The following is a 22,088-nucleotide window of genomic DNA, read 5'->3' on the forward strand; positions in this document are numbered from 1 at the left end:
GGGAGAAATAATTGTCTCAAATGGCAATTGCAAAATAAGAAAACAAATCAAAATCTAACTGATAAAATTAAGCTCTTCATAACTTGAGAAATTATAAATGAAAAGTACATGAACTTCCTATGTTTGAAGAAGCAACTTTAAAAAGATGAAAAAAAAGAATAAGCTTAAAATAACTTCATTACACAAAATGAATTGTGTGTGATATAAATGATAGCCACAGATTAATAATTTAATTTTTTTTGTCATCTGTCTTCACTTTACTGAAAAGAAATCAAACAATATAAAGCTTCTAGTCCCCATGTGACCAACTGCCACTCACACTATTCACCTCTCTGCAGGCATAAGCAAATTTTTTCAGGTTGCTTTCATACATCTCCATAATATATGTACATAAAAGATATGTAGAATTGCTTTGTGTACATTTAAAATTTAATTAAGTGTTCTGTTCTCCAGTGTATTTCTTTACTCAAAATTGCTTGATATTTGTTTAGGTTCAGCTATATTAAGCGTTTGCCTGCTGAAGAGCATTTTGGCATATGAGTATATCCCATTTGATCTATCCATTCCACTCTTTATGACAGCGCCCCCCATCATATGTGTCTACCCCTGTATGTAACTCCTCAGAAACTTGTGTGGATAACCTCTAGGGAAGAGAACTGGAAGAGGTTTCTAAATGTAATATCACTATGAAACTCTTTTTATGAGCACCTTTTGTTATTTAAAATTTATTCCTGTAAGCCAAGAGTTGGTAAATTAAGACCTGCATGCCAAATCTGCTCTCTTGCTCTTTTTTGTAACTAAAGTTTCATTGGAACATAACCTTGCTCATTTATTTAGGTATGGGCATGACTGCTTTCACGTTACAATGTCAGAGTTGAATAGTTGCAAGAGACCATATAGTTTGCAAAAAGTAAAATATTTACTTTTTGGCTCTTTACAGGAAAAATGCCTGTTGATCCTGCAATAATAGTGTTACCTATTATCTTTTTATGTAATCCTCTTTTGTTTTGCTTTTTAATCTGCTATTCAGTCACATGAATATGTAAATAAATAAGGTGATTGCAGAATGTGATAGAAGCAATGGGAAATGGTAATGTGAGTGGAGAAGTGACACTAGATAGGATGGTAGAAAAAGTGTAAGAAGATGCCATTTTCTAGGTGGAGACCTTGGAAACCAAAACTCAGAGTAGTTAAGTAATTTGTGCAAAGTCACACAGTTATTAAATGGTAAGATTAAATTCAGGAATTACTTCAGACTCTTTCCTCTGTAATACAACTGTCTCTTACATTCTTGTCAACACAATACAAAGCAGATACCTTAGTGTAGCAGAGAAACATAAGCAGAGAAGTGTTGTTCTCTTGAACTTGGCAGACTAGAGACTGGAGTTCTGATGTGTTGAACTTTGGAATCAGTACTGATGACTGTGTTTGAATCATAGTCCCGGCACAAACTTTGGCTGAATCATATAAATTTGCTGCCTTCATTGTTTTTTGGTGGGGCAGGGGTGGGAGAGAGCTGGTCTGTAAACTGAGGAGGTTGTTTGGATGATCTCCACGGACTCTTCTGGCTCTCACTTTCTATGATGCTGTGACTTTAGGAGGTGGCATTTGATCTGGACTTTGGAGGGTGGGGTGATTTTGACAGGCTATATTGTAAATGAAGGGTAAAGGTATTCCAGGTGGTGAGGACAGTTTGAGCAAGAAAACAGTGGCTAATAATTAGAGAAAGAATTCTGGGAACTCTTGGTCTGACAAAACTTGAGTTTTATCCTGCAGAAGACAGGAGGGGTGAGGGGGGTCTGGCACTGAGCTGAGGGAGGCCTGGAAGTTATGATTAGAAGCTAGGAAATTTTTTTTGGAATTATAGGATTTGTAAAGTCCTTGGTCTTTTCTCTAGCATCCCTGTCCAGTCATCAGCCTCTGTCTATGTGAACAACTCCAGTGGTGGGAACTCTAAGCCGTTTATTCCATTTTCAGACAGCTGTAAGTGTAAGAAAATTCTTATATACGTTGACTTAAGATTTATTGGTTCTAGCTGTACTTTTTCCAATGTGTAGATAATGGAAGGTCATTGGAAGATTTTAAGTGGTAGAGGAACATGCTCAGGGATATGTAACCCATGGACCTCAAGTAGAGCTGTGGCAGAACTTATTTAGTATTTACCCCAAAGGAATAGAAATTTAAAGAGGTTTTTAAGGCATCCCTTTCATGAAATATATATTAAACACTTAGGAAAGGTCAGTCACTGACCCAGAATCTAGAGATAAGACAGAATTTCTGTTCTCACACTCTTCTCAGGCTAATCATAACTTATAGTAAACCAATGACAAGGACTATGGTGGTTTTGGCAGGAGTCCTTAACCTGGTAGATGAAAGATAAGAGCCAGATCTGGGAGGCAGGTAAGGGTTCCTGGAAGATAAGGAGCTAGCTGGCTAGATTGACCAAGGAGGCAGAAGGGAGAGCACCCAGCGAGGAGCAGCATGGAGAGAGACATATGAGTGAATGTGACCCGTTGAAGGTACTGAAATCTGTTCTATAGCTGGAGTGTGATGTGTGTGTAGTGAAATAGCTAGAAATGAGGTGGCAAAACAATGAGGGATTGTTATGCCATGCTAAGGATTTGGGATTATATAGTGAATTTTAAGCAGCCACTATTCCTGAAAAGTTTTTCTCACCAATTTATGGAATGCACATATGCATCTTAAATTTAAAAAACACAGAAAATATGAAGAAGAAATAAAAATCACCTTGAATCTCATTAACTAAAAATGATTACTGTAATACATTTTGATATATTTCTAACCAAGTGTATTTCTATGCATAGATATGGGCGGAAAGCATGATCTTATTGCAAAGTATTGTATTGTTTATGTCCTGCTTTTTTTTTTTTATTTTTTTTTTTAGATTTATTATTTTTTTTTTATAGTTTTTTTTTTTTTATAGAGGCATGTTTTATTTATTTATTTGTTTGTTTGTTTTGTTTATACAAGCACTGGGTACAGTCAGAAGCGCGGGAGGGTGAGAGAATTCACCAGAGCCAGAGCGGGGAGCAGAGCAGGCAGAAGGACCGAAGTACACTGCTGAGGGGAGCAGCGGGCGGCAGGAGAGGCCTGCGCGCCATGTGGGACCCTCCTCTGGTGGCCGGGGAGCAGCCGGGGATCGAACTGGCACCGCAGAGGCCGCGGGCAGCTTCGCAACCCAGCGCTCAACCTCTGCGCCACCGGGGAGGCCCTGATTTATTTATTTTTTTTAAATAATAAATTTTATTTTTATATTCCCCCATACAATTGCAAACGCCCCATTCTGACCCCAATCCTTCCCCTCCCGCCCCCCACCCCCCAAAAAGTGTCTCTGGTTCATAGTTTTTTGTTGATTTTGATTTTCACTTTCTTATATTCATTTTTTTCCTGGTCCCTTATTTAAGTTTTCTAGATTCCTGCTATGAGTGAGACCATCCGGTATTTTTCTTTTTCTTTTTGGCTTATTTCGCTGAGCATGATCCCTTCCAGCGCCATCCATGTTGCTGCAAATTGCATGTGTTTATCTTTTTTGAATGCTGAGTAATATTCCATGGTATATATGTACCACATCTTCTTGATCCAGTCATCTATTTTTGGGCATTTGGGTTGTTTCCAAAGCTTAGCTATTGTAAACAGTGCTGCTATAAACATAGGGGTGCAGGTGCTCTTTGGAATTGATGTTTCTGTGTCCTTTGGGTAAATACCTAGGAGTGGAATTGCTGGATCATATGGAAGCTCTATGTTTAGTAGGTCCAGAAATCTCCACACAGCTCTCCATAGTGGTTGGACCAGTTTGCACTCCCACCAACAGTGCAGAAGAGTTCCTTTTTCTCCACACCCTTGCCAACATTTGTTGTTGCTAGTTTTTTTAATATGTGCCATTCTCACTGGTGTGAGATGGTATCTCATGGTAGTTTTGATTTGCATTTCCCTGATTACAAGTGATGTTGAACATTTTTTCATATGTCTGTTGGCCATTTGCATTTCCTCTTCAGAGAAGTTTCTTTTTAGCTCTTCTGCCCATTTTTTGACTGGATTATTTTCTTTGTTGTTGCTGAGTCTCATCAGCTCTTTGCAGATTTTTGTGATCAGTCCTTTATCATTAGTGTTGGGTGCAAAAATGTTCTCCCAGTTGGTGGGGTTTCTCTTTGTTTTTGTTGTCTCTTTTGCTGTGCAGAAGCTCTTTAATTTGATGTAGTCCCAGCTGTTTATCTTTGTCTTCACTATCACTGCTTTGGGTGATGTGTCTGTAAAGATGTCTTTGATGTGCAAATCCCGTAGTGTTTCGCCTATATTTCCTTCTATGTATTTTATGGTTTCAGGTCTTATGTCTAGTTCTTTAATCCATTTTGAGTTGATTTTTGTGTATGGTGTGAGGTAGTGGTCAAGCTTCATTCTTTTGCATGTAGCGACCCAGTTTTCCCAGCACCATTTATTGAACAAACTTTCTTTGCTCCAATGCATAGTCTTTGCTCCTTTGTCAAAGATTAGTTGACCATAAATCTGTGGGTTTATTTCTGGATTTTCTATTCAATTCCATTGGTCTGTATGTCTGTTCTTGTTCCAATACCATGCAGTTTTGATGATTATGGCTTTGTAGTAGAGTTTGAAGTCTGGGAGTGTGATGCCTCCATTTCCTTCTTTTTTTTTCAGTAGAGCTTTGGCTATTCGGGGTTTTTGGTGATTACATATGAATTTCATCAATAATTGTTCTATTTCTTTGAAGAATGCCATTGAGATTTTGATTGGAATAGCATTGAATCTGTATATTGCTTTTGGTAGGATGGCCATTTTAATAATGTTTATTCTTCCAATCCATGAGCAGGGGATGTCTTTCCATTTCTTTGTGTCTTCTTCTATTTCTTTTAACAGTGTTTTATAGTTTTCTTTGTATAGGTCCTTTACCTCTTTTGTTAGATTTATTCCCAAATATTTGATTTTTTTTGTTTCGATAATAAAAGGGATGTTTTTTTTTGATTTCTTCTTCTTCAGATTTATTGTTTGTGTATAGGAAGGCTACTGACTTTTGCATGTTGATTTGGTATCCTGCCACTTTACTGAATTGATTGATGAGTTGAATTAGTTTCTGTGGAGATTTTGGGGTTCTCTATGTATATTATCATATCATCTGCAAATAGTGATAGTTTGACTTCTTCTTTTCCTATTTGGATTCCTTGGATGTCTTTCTCTTGTCTTATTGCTCTGGCTATGTCCTGCTTTTTTTGATGTTAACATTGTGTGTCAGCATTTTTCAGGCCTTGCCATTAAAAATTCTTTGAGAATTTAACTACTATATCTAATTATACTTAAATGCCTCATAATGGATTAAATTTTAAGTTGCTTGCATTTATCACTATTATAAATAATATTGTGTTAAACAGTCTCATTTGTAAACTTGTAGTCATGCTTGCCTATTTCCTTGGGATTTGTCCAGCCATGTCAGTGGTTGCCTTTAAAGTAGGGATGTGATGGATTCAAGTGTGAAAAGCCAGTGTGACAAAGTGTGAAGGGTGGATGAGAAAGAGATGATCTGGAATCAAGCACAGGAAAGATGTTTGAACATTTAGACTAAGTATGAAGTTAAAAACCTACATTCTAGCAGTAAAATCAGAGAAGAGATAGTAATTATTCTTCAGATGTTTGCCTTTTTTTTCTTTTGCATAAAACTTTCTTTGAACTTGAATGAAGCAGTTGGCTTTTTAAAAACACTAATTGAGGGGTTTATGGACCTCTAAGTTAGCTGTAGTGGATAGGGCAAAGAAGGTCATGTCACAATGGTTACCAGTTCTTCAAGTAGGAAATACCAAGAGGAAAAAATAGATTTGAAGGCTTGTCTTGGGGAGAGAGAATTTATGAGTTCAGTATTAGGTGTATGAGGTAAAACTGTCAGGAAATTGTTTATGAATTGATCTATTAGCTTAGGGGGGAGAGATCAGAGCAGGATGTGAGAGCCATCCACACAAAGATGGTGGTATTGACACCCTGGACATGAAAGTAGGCCTAGAGACCAGGTGTTTATGAGAAGAATAGTTGAAACATAACCTGGGAAACCACTTACTCCTAAGGAGCAGACAAGGGGGAAATTAGAGAAGGAGCTATGAGGTTAAGTATGAAGGAAACCAGAAAACTATGGTGTTGAGGAAATCAAGAGAGACAAGAATTTCAAGCAAAAAGTCATCAAACTGTCAAATGCTGTAGAAGACAAGCAAGAAAAGGACTGGAGGGTATCCACAGGAGCAATTTAAGTCACCAAAATGTGGAGAGAGGAAATCCCTAGGAGTTGTGAGGCTGGAGGCCATACTGTAGACTTCCAGTGAGAAGTAAGGAAGTTACTCCTTCCTTGGAATTACTTCCAGTGAGGAGTAAGGAAGCTGAAGGAGTAGAGTATTCATGGGCTTTTATAAAAATAGCTTGTTGGCAAGGGCTAGAGAAGGCAAGGGGAGAGCTGGAGCAAGGTGGGCAGTGAAAGCTGTGTTTTCACTTCTTAATTATATTGAACAAGGAATGCTAGATTTGCAAATAGTTGTGACTTCCATTATTTCTCCAACATTTTATATCTGCCATGTTTAGAATTCTTTTATTGGTGATTATTTTTGTGAACATAGTATTGTCGGTCTGAGCTTCCAACAAAAGCATCATTGCACGAGCTCCTAGCATCTTACTTCAAGATATTTTTAAACAGATCAGCACCTTCATCTTTGCTCCCATGGTCTCATTTGGTTTTAATGACCTCCTGCTCTGATTTTAAATTTTAACAGGCTAGTATTTGAAATTGCAGCTTAATTTAAAACTATAAAATCTAAGTTTTATCCTTAAAGTTTGACCTTTACCTGAAAAATTGGTCAGAAATGGTAAATGTTTAAATGCTGCAGTTTAGAATGTCTTTATAGTGTTGCCAAATGCTGTAATTCTAACAAGCTCTAATTAGAAAGAGAAAAAAAAATCAAAAGGTGATGTCAACCAGAATCAAAGTGAACCAGAACAAGAAATGCTTTTATTGGTAACAGAACATTAGCAACGTGTGATATAGTCTTATTCACTTCCTTTACTAACTATGAAAATACTGCAGGCCGTCTCTAGGGGATTCAGACAGTCTTATTGAACACGTAATCATGTTGATAGGTATTTCTCATTGGTAATATGATGCTCTTTGGGACTGCAGAAAATTATTTATTTTTACAGATATGCTAACTGATTCTTGGCTTTGAAAAAACAATGTGACAAATGTTCCTAATGTAGGAAGAAATGGATAGTCAATGCAATACATCCATGGTTTCTTGTTTACAGTGAATTAGCCTATTTTTGAATATTATGTCTCTCAACACAATTGCTTTAAAGATGTTTTGAATTTTTTTTTATTGGGGATCACCGTGTTATAATAGAAAACAGTTATCCATGTACATGAGAAGATATATACATATACATCAGTATGTGTGTGTGTTTGCCTGTGATTGACCATGCTTTATAAAGAACCTGGCTATCTTTCACTTAAGATGACATTTTACCTCTCTGTAAATTAAGATTTTACTGAAATTCTTGGTTCTTTCTGTTTTCTGTTTGCTTTCAATGAAGTTCAGTATGTCTTTTAACTTTATCTAGACCTTCTTCTTCTTTATCCTGTCTAGAACCTTTAGACCATTCTTTTAATCATTTCTTTCACTATAATTTTCAACTCTCTTGCTTTTTGATCTCTTGTTGAATCTAATCCAGTGTGCCCAGGCTCAATCAAATCCTTTGACATCTTTGTTACTATACCTGGGCTGCTGAGCACTGGGAGTTAAGATTGACAACCAGGGCCTCCCTGGTGGTACAAGGGGTTAAGCACCACACTATGAAGCAATCCACAGCCTCTGCAGCACGAGTTCAATCCCCGGCCGGCCAGAGAGAAACCCACATGGCAAAGCAGACCTCTACTGACTTGCCCGCTGCTCCCCTCAGCAGTGTATTTCAGTCAGTCTGCCTGTTCTGTTCCCCACTCTGCCTCTGGTGAATCCTCTCAGCCCCCACATCTCTGGCCCCCTGTACCCTAGCTCTTGTATGCATAAATAAATAAATCTTAAAAAAAAAAAAAGACTTGACAACCAGCCTCCAATTTGTTAGGCCCTCAACACAACCTTAACAATTCTCGATTGTTTCCCTAAGCAGTTCTCCCCTTTATGGCTATTCACCCCCATCCTCATTTTTACATACTTCCTCATACTTCCTTCCTGATACCTGGTCCCTCAGTGTCAGAAAATAATCTTGACTCCTGTTTTATTGAGACCACCATGCAGGAACTTTTGAACATCCACTTCCTTTCTACCACTACTACCAACAATTTTTCCAACCCATATCACCTTCTCTTTATTTTTTCTTGATTTTTCACTTCAACTTTGTTACCAGGATGCTTAGAAGAGTAGTGCCAACTTGCTTACCTTTCTGTTCTCTGGCTTTCATGCTAACTGCTGTTGGTGAGGTTAAACTGCTAAAATCTATGAGGTGGTTTTCAACCTTTGCCTTATTTGGTCTCTATGGCATTTAACATTATTGAGAATTACCTCTAAGTATCTCCCTCAGTTTTTATGAAAACCCCTCTCTGTTGGATTTTCTCCCATCTTTGGTTCTCACAAATTCAGTTTCCATTTTTCCCAAATAGGAACAATTTTAAGCATTGAACTTTTTTCAAAATAATTGTTGTGCATGCTTATAATTCAGTATTAACTGTACTAAAACTGTAACATTATGTTATACAAATATATTAAAAATTCAGTATTATACTTAAAACATAAGAAATACATTAATTATGTCTTGATTTCTTCTTTCCTAGTTAATGAAGGAGTTCCCTCTCCTAAGCATGTTCAACATCCATGAAAATCTTTTAGAAGCCCTTCTAGAACTACAAGCATATGCTGATGTTCAAGCAGTTTTAGCAAAGTATGATGGTAAGTCCTTGGGTATTTTATCTATGTGAATATTCCTCTCTTCTTGATGTATTTCAGTAATTAGATTGGAGGGTTCATTTCAGATAGAGTAGCGCTTTGTTATCTATCCTCTGATCAAATTTTCACCTATAACTTTATGATGGTATTTTAGAAAATTTTAGAATTTCCTGTTTAGTGGGGCCAAAAAATGTCAAGTGGCCTATCTTCTATTCCACTTCTTCCCTCCCAATAGGTTCCCCTTGCAGTTTCCCTGTCAACAGAGTTATGCTTATTCCGCTTTATTACCTCTGGAACTGAATCACTCAGACCCTGTGCAGACAGCTTGTTCCATGTTGAGATAGCACTGACCGTTCCAGTTTCTGCTATACCCATCAGTGGACTGTAACAACTACCAGTTGTTCATACTGATTATTTGAGAAAATAGAGAACAGCTAGTAGCACTTCTATAGCTCTTGTGGCAAAACCCAGTAGAAGATTGAAGATAAAATCATGATGTCACTTCCATCTCCTCCTCACTAGAGGAATATCCCATGTCTTCATGTGAGGGACTTTGAAATGCCTTTGCTATACTAGTTACTCAAAAGTAAATATTTGCTTGTAAAATGCATGTTAGGGAGTGATTAGTTACATTACATGATCATTTTCTACTTTATAAAATATTTTTAGTAAGCATCTTAAGTGCTTTTAAAGAATTATTTGGGCCACTATTTCCAGGAATTCATTTAACATATAGAGCAAGCAGTATAATTTTGGACACATCATCCTTCATAAGGAATACCTGAAATGGACTGGGGTTTTAACTCTCTGAACTTGGGGGAACTGAGGCATTGTGAGACTGTTTTGTTTTGTTGATTTTTGTTCTAATTGATGGAAACTAAAAGCCCTCCATCAGCAATGGCATCACTTGGCCTGTGCGAACACGAGTATCCTGTGTAAAAAGATATCAGCTACCTAGTATGGAACTGATTTGAGAGAGAGAGAAAAGTATTTGTGGTGTACTTTATAGTAAACAAAGTAAAGACTGTTTGGCCTTCACATCAGCACACTTTATGTTCTCTGTTTATATGTTGGAATCTCACTATTTGACTGACCTTGGAAATCCAACCCGTGAGGCTACCTCCTAGGCTAACTGTTCATGCATGAGGGTTTTTGCTACAAAAGGAGCCCAGGCCCATTCACATGGGTTCAGGTGGCCATTCACTTTTTTATGTGCCACCCTAGCCATCAAAAAACATAGCAAGGTTTTTTTTTTTTTCATTCCTAATGCCGACCTGTACTTAACCTGTTATATCAAGACTTAAGAAAAAAGATTTAACCAATAGGGCCTTTGGGATCTCAAGTCTCATAAGGCTCCTTTCATAAATATCTCAGTTCATTACAGCAATCATCAGCTTTGTGTTATAAGACTGATTGTAAAATAAAGAAATGAACTCATTTGGAACCTTCTGTTGCGTCTATCTATCCCATTGCTCAGTCTCTGTTCCATAACAACCAAAAACTGATTTATTAGATTCTGATAGCATATGTTCACATTATTTGTTACAACAGCCTGTCCCACCCTCCACTAAAACTTGGCTTGCACTTTGCAAAATTCCTTTGTTGCAAATGGACAAACTCACCATACCAAGGCCCTTGTGTTGAGCTTTGTTTATGTTGTGTACCTGGCAACAGAGATGATGTTCTTATTCATTATTCATGGAAAAAGAGCCTCATTAGTGGCAGGACACATACTGCTGCTGAGCTGCCTTGTTAGGGGTTTTGAGTTCAACAGTTGTCAATAGACAGCAGATGACCTAACATCAGCTGAATTCTGGAGGGTGTTTTGGTGCAGACTTGGCTGAGGCCAATGTCATTTACAGTAGAAATATAATGAAGTGGCTGCTGAGGTTACTGCTCTTGAGATGTGAGCTGCAACCACATAACACTATTTAAAAAAAAACATGCCTCTTATTTCTCACCCTATTCCATAAAATGGACTCTTTCAAGCACACCCTTGTCGCTTTTCCTGGTGACCCAAAGGACCTTGACCGAGTTGTTGCTTCATTGTGTGGCCCTGTGCCGGGAAGTGGGCACTTTTGAGGGCTTGGAGTACAGACAGCAGTTAGGAGTGCTCTGTTCTTTACCGTGGTTTAGATGTCATCATTCTAATCCAAGGAGATGCTGGAGACAGCCCTCTGAATCCCAGCCTCTTCAGCCCTCCCACAAAGCCACACCCAAGGCAAGATGATGTTATCTTTGCAAATGGGAATGCTCTGGTTGGGTAGCTCTTTCTTGGATGGTTTATGGGTGGAGCAATCCTCCTTTATTACATTTACTAGGTGACTGAATTTTTTAAATAGTATGTTGGAAAGTGACACAGTGGGATTTGTGATGCCTTTTTGACCTTTGCAAGAAGGATTTAGAAATATGGCAAGACACAAAGGGAGAAAAAACATGTTCTGAGGAAAGGAGGAAGGTAAAATGTACTCCCTGTGCCTCATTTTTCTTCACCATTTTTTGGTTTTGTTTTGAGGTTTAAATTAAGAGACATTCACAAACTTCTTTTATAGTAAGAAGCACTTTGGAAACCCTGGATACCTAGTAGGATTAATTAGTCACAACTCCATGTAATCCATAGTCTAATTTTGATTTTGCTCTTGAGATAACTTCTCATGGCCTGTTGTTCTAGCCATTGGTCCAAAATGCTGTCTTGCCACCCTTGGGAGTTTTCACACTCTTCTTTCAATTTGTTAACCAACATTATGGGTGGGCAGTTTTATCCAAGTGGTTGGTCCTCATTTTGGAGTGTCCTTCACTCAATGACTAAGATAGAAGTAGTGGCAACAGGTAGCATTCATTGAATTTTAAAATGTGTCAGGGTTGGACATGTTTGTAAACTCTACACGGATGAATTCACTTATTTTCACCACAAGCACACGAGGTAGATATAGTTAGTCCCATTTTATAGTTGGGCTAACTGAGGCAAAGAGAAGTTAAGTGACTTAATATGTCAAAATAAAGCCTAAGCTATCAAAGTGAAGCCCTGGTGATGTTAAGTTATGAGAGGAAAAAGATAAAAATTAGACCAGTCTTCACTCAGTAAGCTGTTAATTCTATAAGGAATGGAAAGCCAGAATAAAAACTGAGTTGGTCTTACTCCAAGCCCATGGCCTTAACCATCACATTCCCGCTGTCTCTCTGTTGGCAGTATATTTTTATTGTTTTAATTAACACCATTCTTGTCATTATTAGGTACAGTTTTCTGAGCACCTACCTTATGCCAAGCACACTATATCCATTACCTGTCACTCTCATAATAACCTTGTACGGAGGTAGTTATTCCATTTTACCAGATGCAAAAACTGAGGCTTATGTAACTTTTAAGACCACATTTCTAGAAAACTGCAGAGCTAGTATTCAAGTTCAAGTCTCTGATTCTCAAAACCCATATGTTTATCATCAGTGTAAGCCTTGCTAAAGTGACTTGCTCTCCCTCTCTCACTCTTACAAAGACAGAAATTAGAAGGGCTGGAGCCATGGTGCAGAATTTCAGTGATGCCAAACAGTCTTTTAAGGTTCCTTTTAAAATTGTTCTTTTAGAACATACCTAGATTTGGTTATTACTCTGAAACTGTCTTCAAAATATGACTTTCCATCTTAAATCAATTTATACGTGGTTTTTTTTAGTCACAGAGGGGATCTGATGCATGGTATACATTTAATTTGAGATTTATCATCCTTTTTTATCCAATAATATATTTTCTATAAAGACAGAAATATTTTCAATATCATTAAGTCATCAAACTTCTTTTAGAAGCCATCATAAAAGTTGTTGTAAGCTTTGAGTTGCCTACAAAGAAGTTTTTAGGCCACCTAGGTTGAAAACTTAAGTCTCACAGATTAGGGTAGTAAAGTAGAAAAGAATTCATATGTTTCTTATTCATTCTTTTTGTCAGAAGAATCTCATGGAGTAAATGAATGTGAATGTGAGTGCTACAATGTACCTTTGGGAGTCTGGTTCTACTGTCTCTAGTTAGTGATCCTGTGGGCACCAAAGGTATCCAGACACAGAGAAGAGTGGTGCTGATGGGTACTGGCTATGGTCCAGTCTGTGCAGTCAACCCTCAACTCCAACTTTCATGAGATGACGGAGCTTCAGCAAATTAACTGTCCAAGCCTTGGTTTCTTTCTCTAGCAATGGAATTAAGGCTTAGGAAAGTGAGCCAACTTGCCCGAGATCACATAGCTGGTCATTTGTTGTGAGGATTAAGGTATTTAATCCACATTAAGTGTTCAGAACAGCATGGAGCCCATAGTGGGATTTCAGTAACAATTAGCCATTACAGAGAACCAAGATTATCTCTCCTGAACTGCGCAGCACTGTTCTCGATCAGTTGTGCTCAAAAGGAAAGCCATATATGAAATGCCAGGGAAAATGAGAGATTAAGACCTCAGCCTTGTGTCCTCCTTCAAAAAAAGCAGTGTTTTAACCTTAATTAATTATATATCTAACAGGACACAGGTATAGATATTTGATAAGAACAGAATGCATAGATCTATGTACAAACAATTCTTAAACTTTTGGAAAATTGAAAAAAAAAATAATGCCAGGGATTTTTACTCCTAATGAAAAGACCAGTTGTTTCAGCCTTGGGGCAGTTTGCAATAATGGACATACAAATGTCAGCTCTTTTTGGATATTTACTCCATTAGGTCATTTAGTGATTGCTCTAAATTTGGGGGCAGAAACTTCCCCGTGTGGGACAGCTGGTCTTTTTTATAATCATGAATGCTAATATAAATGTAACAACTCTATCAAGACTATTTTTACTGATGCCATCGTGCCTCTCCTAAATTAGCATTATTATCTGTCATCTGGTAATGTGCAGAGGGTACATTTTTAAGTACAGGACATATTGGGAGAAATAGTTTCAACTCAGATTGAAAACAGAAGTTCTGAAGAAAGCATTAGAGAATCACGCTAAGTTGAGACTATTCAGGGAATAAGCTTTTTGCTGATAGAGTTTTGCAGTCAGAATGTAGTTTGAAGTAAAACTTTTGGAATCTGGTTCATTGTCAGAGGCCTTATGATGACTAGCACAAATCACTCTATTATTATCACAGTTCTTTTAAAATGGTCACTGGATGCCATTTCCTTTGGCTAGGCAGTTTCCCACTTACTTTTAAAGAGTTATTAAGAATTAGAGGGTTTCGAGATGCCAGAAGGACCAGTGAGGAGAATCTGTACTCAGAGCACTTCAGGTGGTCAGGGATAGGCTGTCTAGACCTTCAAAATGGTACTTTTCAGTCAACTATATAACTGTGAATCTTGATGCTACAGGAACAAACTGCTTCTGATATATATCCACTACAAAATTAAGCTGCATTCGAGAAAAAAATTAGGCTGCAATTGAGAAGTAGGTTTGAAATTAAAAAAGCAGGTCTGTTTTAGTAATAGACTCTAAGCCTAGAAGAGCTCCCTTCCCTGGCCTGGCTCTTATGAAGAAGACCAAGGGTACCAAGAATGTGCCGAGGACAATCCTTCTGTAAAAGATGAGCAAATGAATCACTTTATTGCACAAAGAAGCAAATAATTATCAGTACTGATACCACAAGCCTTGGCTTAAGGCCCCTAAGCACAGTCACAGAGAAGTGACGGCCCTGTAGAGCTTTGCACTGGATGCCCTGCTGACTTGGAAACTAAGAAGTAGATCTGCCAAGACAATTAGACTTTGAAGGTTACAAAGTGATGGACCGTCAGTGAATAATACTGTGTATGCAATGAGCAGGAGTTCTGATAATAGATGCCATTTTAATGAGGATTATATACATGAGAAATTTCTGTCTCTGATGATGGAAGACCTGTTGTGAAAGTGTACATCCATACTTCACGTAGTTGTCACATCAACAGACCCTATAAATTTATGTTGGCTATAGTAACCCTTATTGTCCAGTTATCATAATTTACCAAGGTAACATCCCTTACCATTTGGCCATCACCATCACATAAACTACAATGTTTGGCTTCAGAGAACCAGCCACAGAAGGGCCCTCTGACACAGACCTTCTGGAGTAATCCATTCCCAGAGTTTCAAATAACATCTGATGTTTGGCTTTGTAGCACAAGATAAAGGTAGAGGTGTAGTTGAATTTGCATTGTCTGCACCTTCACCAGCCCCTCAAATTATTAAGGTCCTATAGTATTTCCTGATTGAGTCATTGAACTTCCAAGTGGTACATTTTTTTTAGGTTCTGGTATATCAGTCCTTGTTTTTTCCTTGGTGAAGTTTTCCCCTTTGGTTGACTTTTTGGTTTGCCTTTTTGAAAGTGGGACAGAAAAGACCTCACACTATCCAGACCTCCCCCCCCCCAAAAAAAAAAATCTGAGGACAAAATTCTGCATATATGTTGTTTTCTTTGTATCATATTGTATATAGGAGTAATACTTTATTAATGACAGCCACATAAGGTAGCATCATATAAGGGGACGGTAACAACACATTGACGTCTACAAACAGATTAGAAAGGAGAAATGGGCTTTTTTGTTTATATTTGTTTGTTTGGATGGTCAGTCCTGGCTGCACATGTTGAATTAATTCAAGCTTTGAGTCTCTCAATATCTTGCCTGACTTAGAAAAGGATCTTGCTATGCACTAATCTTTAAGCAATTATAGAGAGTAATTAGGTTAATTTTTTCAAGTTAATCCAGCAAGTATCTATGAGACTCATATAAAAGCTACTGACTTTTAGGTGCCTTCAGATGCAGAGATGAACATGATCTAGTCATTGTCACCAAGAAGTTTTCAGTCTAGTGGAGAAAGATGTTTTTTAAAAGCCCACAGAGAGAAGAGGGGGAATGAATCAGTGTTCAGTGAATGTTTGAAACACACTGTGGGTAGTGCAGAGAAAGAAACCCTTTGAGACAAGCCCTGTGTCCTTTCCTCAGACGCTTATGTACTAGGGTAGAAATTCAGAACATCTGTGGTGAATGAATGACTTGTTAGGTGGAGATGCCCTAGGACGTGGTGTCCTCACTTGTGATGAGCACTGGGACTTAGTTATCTGCTGACTGCTACCCTTGAAAAAACGGTTTTAAAATTATAGATATGAAGTTGACCTAACCAGGCATAGGAATGACAATGATCTTTTTTAAATTACATCTCATTGTTGTGGATAAACAGAAGGAAATTAGGTCAAAAAGATTATCACTGAAAAAAATGTTCTTTCCTATCTAAAGTTTTGCCCCATGAGTTTTCCAAGACACATCAAATTGACAGTTTTATTCATAATAACATAAATTCCTCCCAAGATTACTGCACTGAATTGCAAGTTTGCTATTATGAGCCATTTATGACTTTTGAAAACTTCAGTCATTCTCCCTAAGATGACCTTTTCTTTCGGCAGCATCATTCCCATTCAGGGTCCTTGGAAGTCAGAAGAGGTATGCTTTGCTTTCCTTGTTACTGGCCCAAAATTCTACGTTTCTTTAACCTTGTTTCAGCTTTCCCTCCTGCTTTTTTGCTTCCTCCCCCAACTTTTTTATTCCACAGCTTTTATACACATCTACATTTAGTCCACCAGTACAATTTCACGCATTCTAATGGAACACCATAAACAAACCTAAATGCAATATGTGTGCTGAGAAATAACAGGTTTCTGATTCCCACTTAAAAAACTTAATCAACATTGATCACCTTTAGCTCACAGAAGCTAAATTTGATGTAAATGTTTGTATATTAAAGGAAGATAATACCAAGTAATTTGTGATTTTTATCCAGCAAATGCTGACCACCTACTATGTTTCAGACATGGTTTTGTGTTACAGGTACAAAGTACTGAAGAAACACAGCTTTTACTGCCCCAAAACACCATGCTAGTAAGAGAGGGAATAAGAGACCAGACAGTTGCTATAAAGTATAAAGACCACAACAAATTTTTAACCCAAGATGGAAAGGGTACCTCACCCAATGGAGGGAGTGAGAGGAGCCTTCCACTTCGAGATAGGGTCAGAACTGAGCTAGATAGTGAAAGTGTCAGAGGTAAAGATTGCATCTCAAAAGGTCTGGGGTAAGAGTGACACAGCTCGTATGGAGAAACCCATGTATCCCAGAGCGGAAGGATGGAGGAAGGCTGCAGTGAAGAGTTGAAGATGGAATGAGTTATTGTGGGACCAGGTTAAGCTTGGATCTACCTTGGATTTTATTCTTAAGACCATGGGGTGACCTGGAGGCAATATCAGCAAAGGATGGGCTTTGATCTGTATGCAAAGAGAGGAGAGTGGCGTAACAGATTGATATTCTGCTCTTTTTTTTGACTTGAGTGATTGAGAGCTGAACACTTTGCAAAAGCACTGAGACATGAAGGAGTGAAATGATATTGAAGAGGCCTAGAAAGGTGATTTCAGACACTGTGATAAAGCAGAATTCTATCCTTCATGAACACATTTGCTAGGTTTTCCAGCCAATTAGTATAAAAGAGTTATTAGCGTTTGTTTTTCCTTCTTTAAACAACAAATAGGAATTGCAGAAACTTTGTTTCCTGAATAATCAAAACTTCCTATTATAAACTCTAACCATTTAATTTCATTTCCTCTCTGGTGATCTCTTAACTACAGGAAATTGAGGTCTATGTAGACCCAGCATAAACCTTAGATAATCTGTCTTTCAGGGAAATATAACTATAACACAGTGAGAGCCTGCCAGGGTTCATATAACCAGCCAACAACTACCTACTTCTGCTGAATTATAACTATTAGAGGAGGAGGGAAAAAGAAGTAAAATGTGGGGACAGGTAGAGTGCCCACTTCTTCTATGAGTTGCAATTTTGGAGACAGTGGAGTACATGGTTTAAATTACTGCATGTGGAGATCTGTAACAAGTCTCATTCAGTAAAAACAAAGCACGTGATAAATTCTTGCTTTGCTGGCACTTCAATTCCTACAAAAGCAGATGAAGTCAGAGAGTAATTAATAACCCTGAGTTTAATTCTTACCAACAAGAAAGAACCTCAAGAGGAGAACATGTTATCTTGCAGATCATAACAGTAAAAGAAACAGTAGACATAGACATATTTCTTGAATCTAAAAACAAATACTGAAAACTCCAAAATAACACATTTTTTTTTTAATTCAGAGGAAAGATAAATATAAACCCCCAAAATGGACACTTAATAAATAACTGACTTTATGCTGACATTGTTTGACATTGGAGATACAAAAAATTTTTTTCAAGTGGAAAATGCTTCAAGTCGGATGGGAGATTAAAAAAGATGAGTTTATAGCTACTACCAATAGAAAAGGATGTAAAGGAAACACACATTATCGAAATATATGAAAAGATCAGAATGACAAGTAGCTAAATAAATATATACAAGTGAGATACACTCCTGTAAGCAAGTGTTCAGTGCAACTCTTTGTCCAGAGGAAGAAAAAGTCTTGAGACTCTAATTGCGAAAGTATTTTGTAAACAAAATGATGAGGAAACTATAAGAGAAGATAAGCAAAGTAAAAGAACTGTATTAGCAGTATGGGATGGTGACAAGGCTGTAATACAAGACCATTTCTCACTAAGTAGTTAGGCAGCTTTTAAGTATATCATGTAGCTTCTCTGAGCCTATATTTCTACAAATGTAAAATAAAGTAAAAGATTCTTGATGGATGAGCTTCACAGTCCTGTGCTGTTATTCAATCCTTTAATCTACCTTGTAGTGGTACTGTTTGGAGAAGAAAATAATGTGCTAATATTATGATAAATACATACATTGATCCATCTCTGTTTTCTATTTCCCCTCAATACTTCTGGTTCTTTTTTTGGTAGAATTTCAGTAAATATGTCACTTCTAAGAATAAATACTTAGGAGAGAAAGGTGATTGTGATCCAACATGGATTTACTAAGAAAGTCAATGCAAATAAAAACATTGTGGATATAAAAGTATTTGTAGTCTATGCCACAGTTTTAAAATGTCTCATTCATGTAAATGGCCTTTCCCCCATGTTCCTGAATTAAAGGAATATAGGAATATATATATATATCATTATTTAAAGAAAATATTTGATGTTTTTAATGCTGTATGTTTAGGTAATATGGAACAACATGGCCATAATACCTAATTAATGAATAGTTACACATATTTTTGCAGACCATTAAAAACTTAGGATAATCTCTAGAATCCATTCCTCATTTTCTCCCTGATCATTGCTGTAGTCAGTATCTTAAAAAAAAATCAAATGCTACGGATAGCATAGTGCAGTTAAAAATCATTTGCTCTGAGCACAGCTCATATATGTTCTAACTAAATGGTATTGGCATATTTCTTAACCATTCTATTCCTTACTTTCCATATAAAACAAGGCTACCAGCAGGGCCTATCCTATGGGATTGCTCTGAGGATTAAATAGAACAATGTGTATGTGATTAACATTCTAATGCCTGACACTTATTAAGCCCTCAGTGTGATCATTAATTTTGATGATAATAATGATCACATGGAGGAGGAAGACATGCTTATGAATTGTGTGAAACAGAGCTGTGGATGGTAACGTGAGTCAGAAGATGACTGATAGGCTGGATGGATGCACAGAAGTGATTAAGATTTAATGGTTTAAATTTTGCTTTAAGATTTAAAATTTAATGGAGTGAAATCTCTGCTTGTAGATTAAAAAACTTTTGTGATTTAAGAGAAAAAACCTGACTTTAGCTAAAATCAACTTGAAAAGGATCTGGGGATTTTGTTGACTATACAATCATAGGAACAAATGAGGAGTCCCAGCTGCTCTACACTAGGACCACCCTAGTGGGATATTCAGAAAGGTGTAGTGGGCGCTGCTCCCCAGACTGCGCATTGATCTTGAGCTCTGGACTGGTCAGCTCTCAGGGATTTAAATGATTGTTTCTGCTTGTAATTCTCATGCAATCAGCCACAACTCATTAACAAAAATAAATGAGACGTTCTGAAGAATATGACAGTTAGGAATGGGAAGTATTTATTCTTGAAAAGTTTAGGTTTAGAGGAGACATTTTATCCATCATAATATTTGAAAGGCTGACTTGTAAAATAGGCAGATTCTATTTTTTTACATAGAAGACAAAACTAGTAAATAATTTTTCATCATCTGGAGGGGACCAGAATGATAAAGGGCAAGTAAAATACTATGAAGCCTAGATTAAAGTGAGAAAAACATCTTTAGGTGGCACAGGATTATAGGTTTGGTTTTGTAAAATCTTTTTTATTGAGATAAGAGTACATACTACATGCACAAGTCTTAAGTGTAGAGCTGGATGACTTCACTTAGGTATGCACCATTGTTCTCTCCTGGTGATCATAGAACTTTCCATCATCTCAGACCACCTTTGGTCTGAGCCATCTCAGCCAGTAAAACTCTCTTCAACTTAGAATCTTTTTTTTTTTAAAGTTTACTATAAAATGGTCACAACTTTATTCCTAATCACCCCAAATTGGAAAACTATCTAAATAGCCATTAGCAAATATATTAACATATTGTGGTGTATCCACACAATGAAATACTACTCAGCAATAGAAAAGAATGAATCATTAACCCATGCTACAACATGGATAAATCTGAGAAAGATTATGCTGAGTGAAATAAGCCAGACACTTTATGATTCCATTTGTGCCAACCTCAAGATTGGAGATTTTAATGAAAGATTTTCATGGCAATTTGATTTTGCATGCCTAAGATGCTTGGGAAAGTCCTTTCCCTTTCAGAAAAGAACCTGTATGAAATAAAAGATGGCAAAGAAGTAGATGGAAAGTTAAACTAATACCAACAGTTCAATTTTGCTTAAGTTTTTTAGTATTCACTATTTCTGCAATGAGTAATGGAATGATGTGATGTCTCGTTATTTCCTTTTATTTCCTTCTTGGATTCTAATTCTTAAGGGGACTTTCTGGTAATAATAGTAGCTACATGCCTCTTACTAAAGACAGAAAAATACTTTATACTTAGATTCTGCTTGTGCAAAATCAAACTTAGAATGATTTTGAAAGCCCCTCAAAGTAAAATTTCTGAATAAATTACAAGCAGTTTGGAAAGCAGCTGATTTCTTATTTCTTGTTCAAAACATCTGTACTATTTTCATCACTGCTATTAGCCACTTTATTCCACTTATCATTGTATTCATTTTATTCTCAGTGATAAAAGTGTAAAATCATAGTAGACAGACAAAATTATAGAGATAGAGAACAGATTAGTGGTCAAAGGGGACAGATTTGAGTGCGGAATATATAAATCTAAAGGGGTAGCACAAAAGTATTCATTGTAGTGATGAAAAAGTTGTGTATCTTGATGGTGGTCGTAGTTACATTAATCTAACCATGTGATAAAATTGCAAGGATCTACACACACACAGACAAATGTGTGTGAAAACTAAGCAAGGTCTGCAGTTGACTTAATAGTACTGTAGCATTGTCAATTTCTTGATGTTGCACTATACTTATCTAAGATGTCATCATTGCCATGGGAGGAACTAGGGAAAGCATTCATACAACTTTATATACTATTTTCACAATTTCCTATGAATCTATAATTACTTCAAAATTATGATAGGCAACAAAACACAAGTCTCAGTCCTCCCCTTCCTGTCTTTTAGGAAATGGAAAAAGTCATGCTCATGGAGCAAACGGCCCATAATAAGTAATTTTCCTTTAAAGGTAGGGTATATGGTCTTTTGTAAAAGTGAGCATATAGCTCTTGCCTTTGATTTAGATGTTAGACAATTATTAAATTAAAATAAGATTAATGGGGTGACTGCCCTGTAACAGGCATACTGCAAAAGGAACTAATTTTCATAAAGATGTGTAAGTATAGTTGATCCTTGAACAACTGGGGGGTTAGAGAGGCCAAGCCCCTCATCCCTGCTGGAAAATCCACATATGACTTTTTACTCCTCTAAAACTCAACTTAACTACAGTTATCTCTTTGTTTCCTTGAGGAACTGGATTTCCTCCCACTCCTCCAATACCAAAGACCATGGAATGCTCTAGTGCCTTAATATACATGGGTTTTGCATCCATACATTCAACCAACCAACCATGGCACCTGCCATTGGTTGAATCTGTGAATGTGCAAGTGGTAGATAGGGAAAAAAAAAAAAAAACCCTTCTGTATAGACCAGTGCCATTGAAGCCCATGTTGTTCAAGACTCAAC

General features: G+C 37.1%; 1 protein-coding gene across 5 annotated transcripts in view; it reads left to right on the top strand.

Annotated features, from left to right (window-relative positions):
- ST7 (suppression of tumorigenicity 7) overlaps window positions 1–22,088 on the top strand; it is a gene marked incomplete at both ends in the record, with an annotated part of 223,862 nt that overhangs the window by 161,569 nt on the left and 40,205 nt on the right. For all 5 annotated transcript variants that reach the window (XM_084230815.1, XM_084230816.1, XM_084230818.1 and 2 more), the window contains one exon: window positions 8,828–8,942. In XM_084230815.1, the coding sequence (XP_084086941.1) occupies window positions 8,828–8,942 (115 nt within the window). The remainder of the gene's footprint in view (window positions 1–8,827; window positions 8,943–22,088) is intronic.

Source organism: Talpa europaea, assembly GCF_964194135.1.
Source record: "Talpa europaea genome assembly, chromosome: 3".
Classification (NCBI taxonomy): domain Eukaryota; kingdom Metazoa; phylum Chordata; class Mammalia; order Eulipotyphla; family Talpidae; genus Talpa; species Talpa europaea.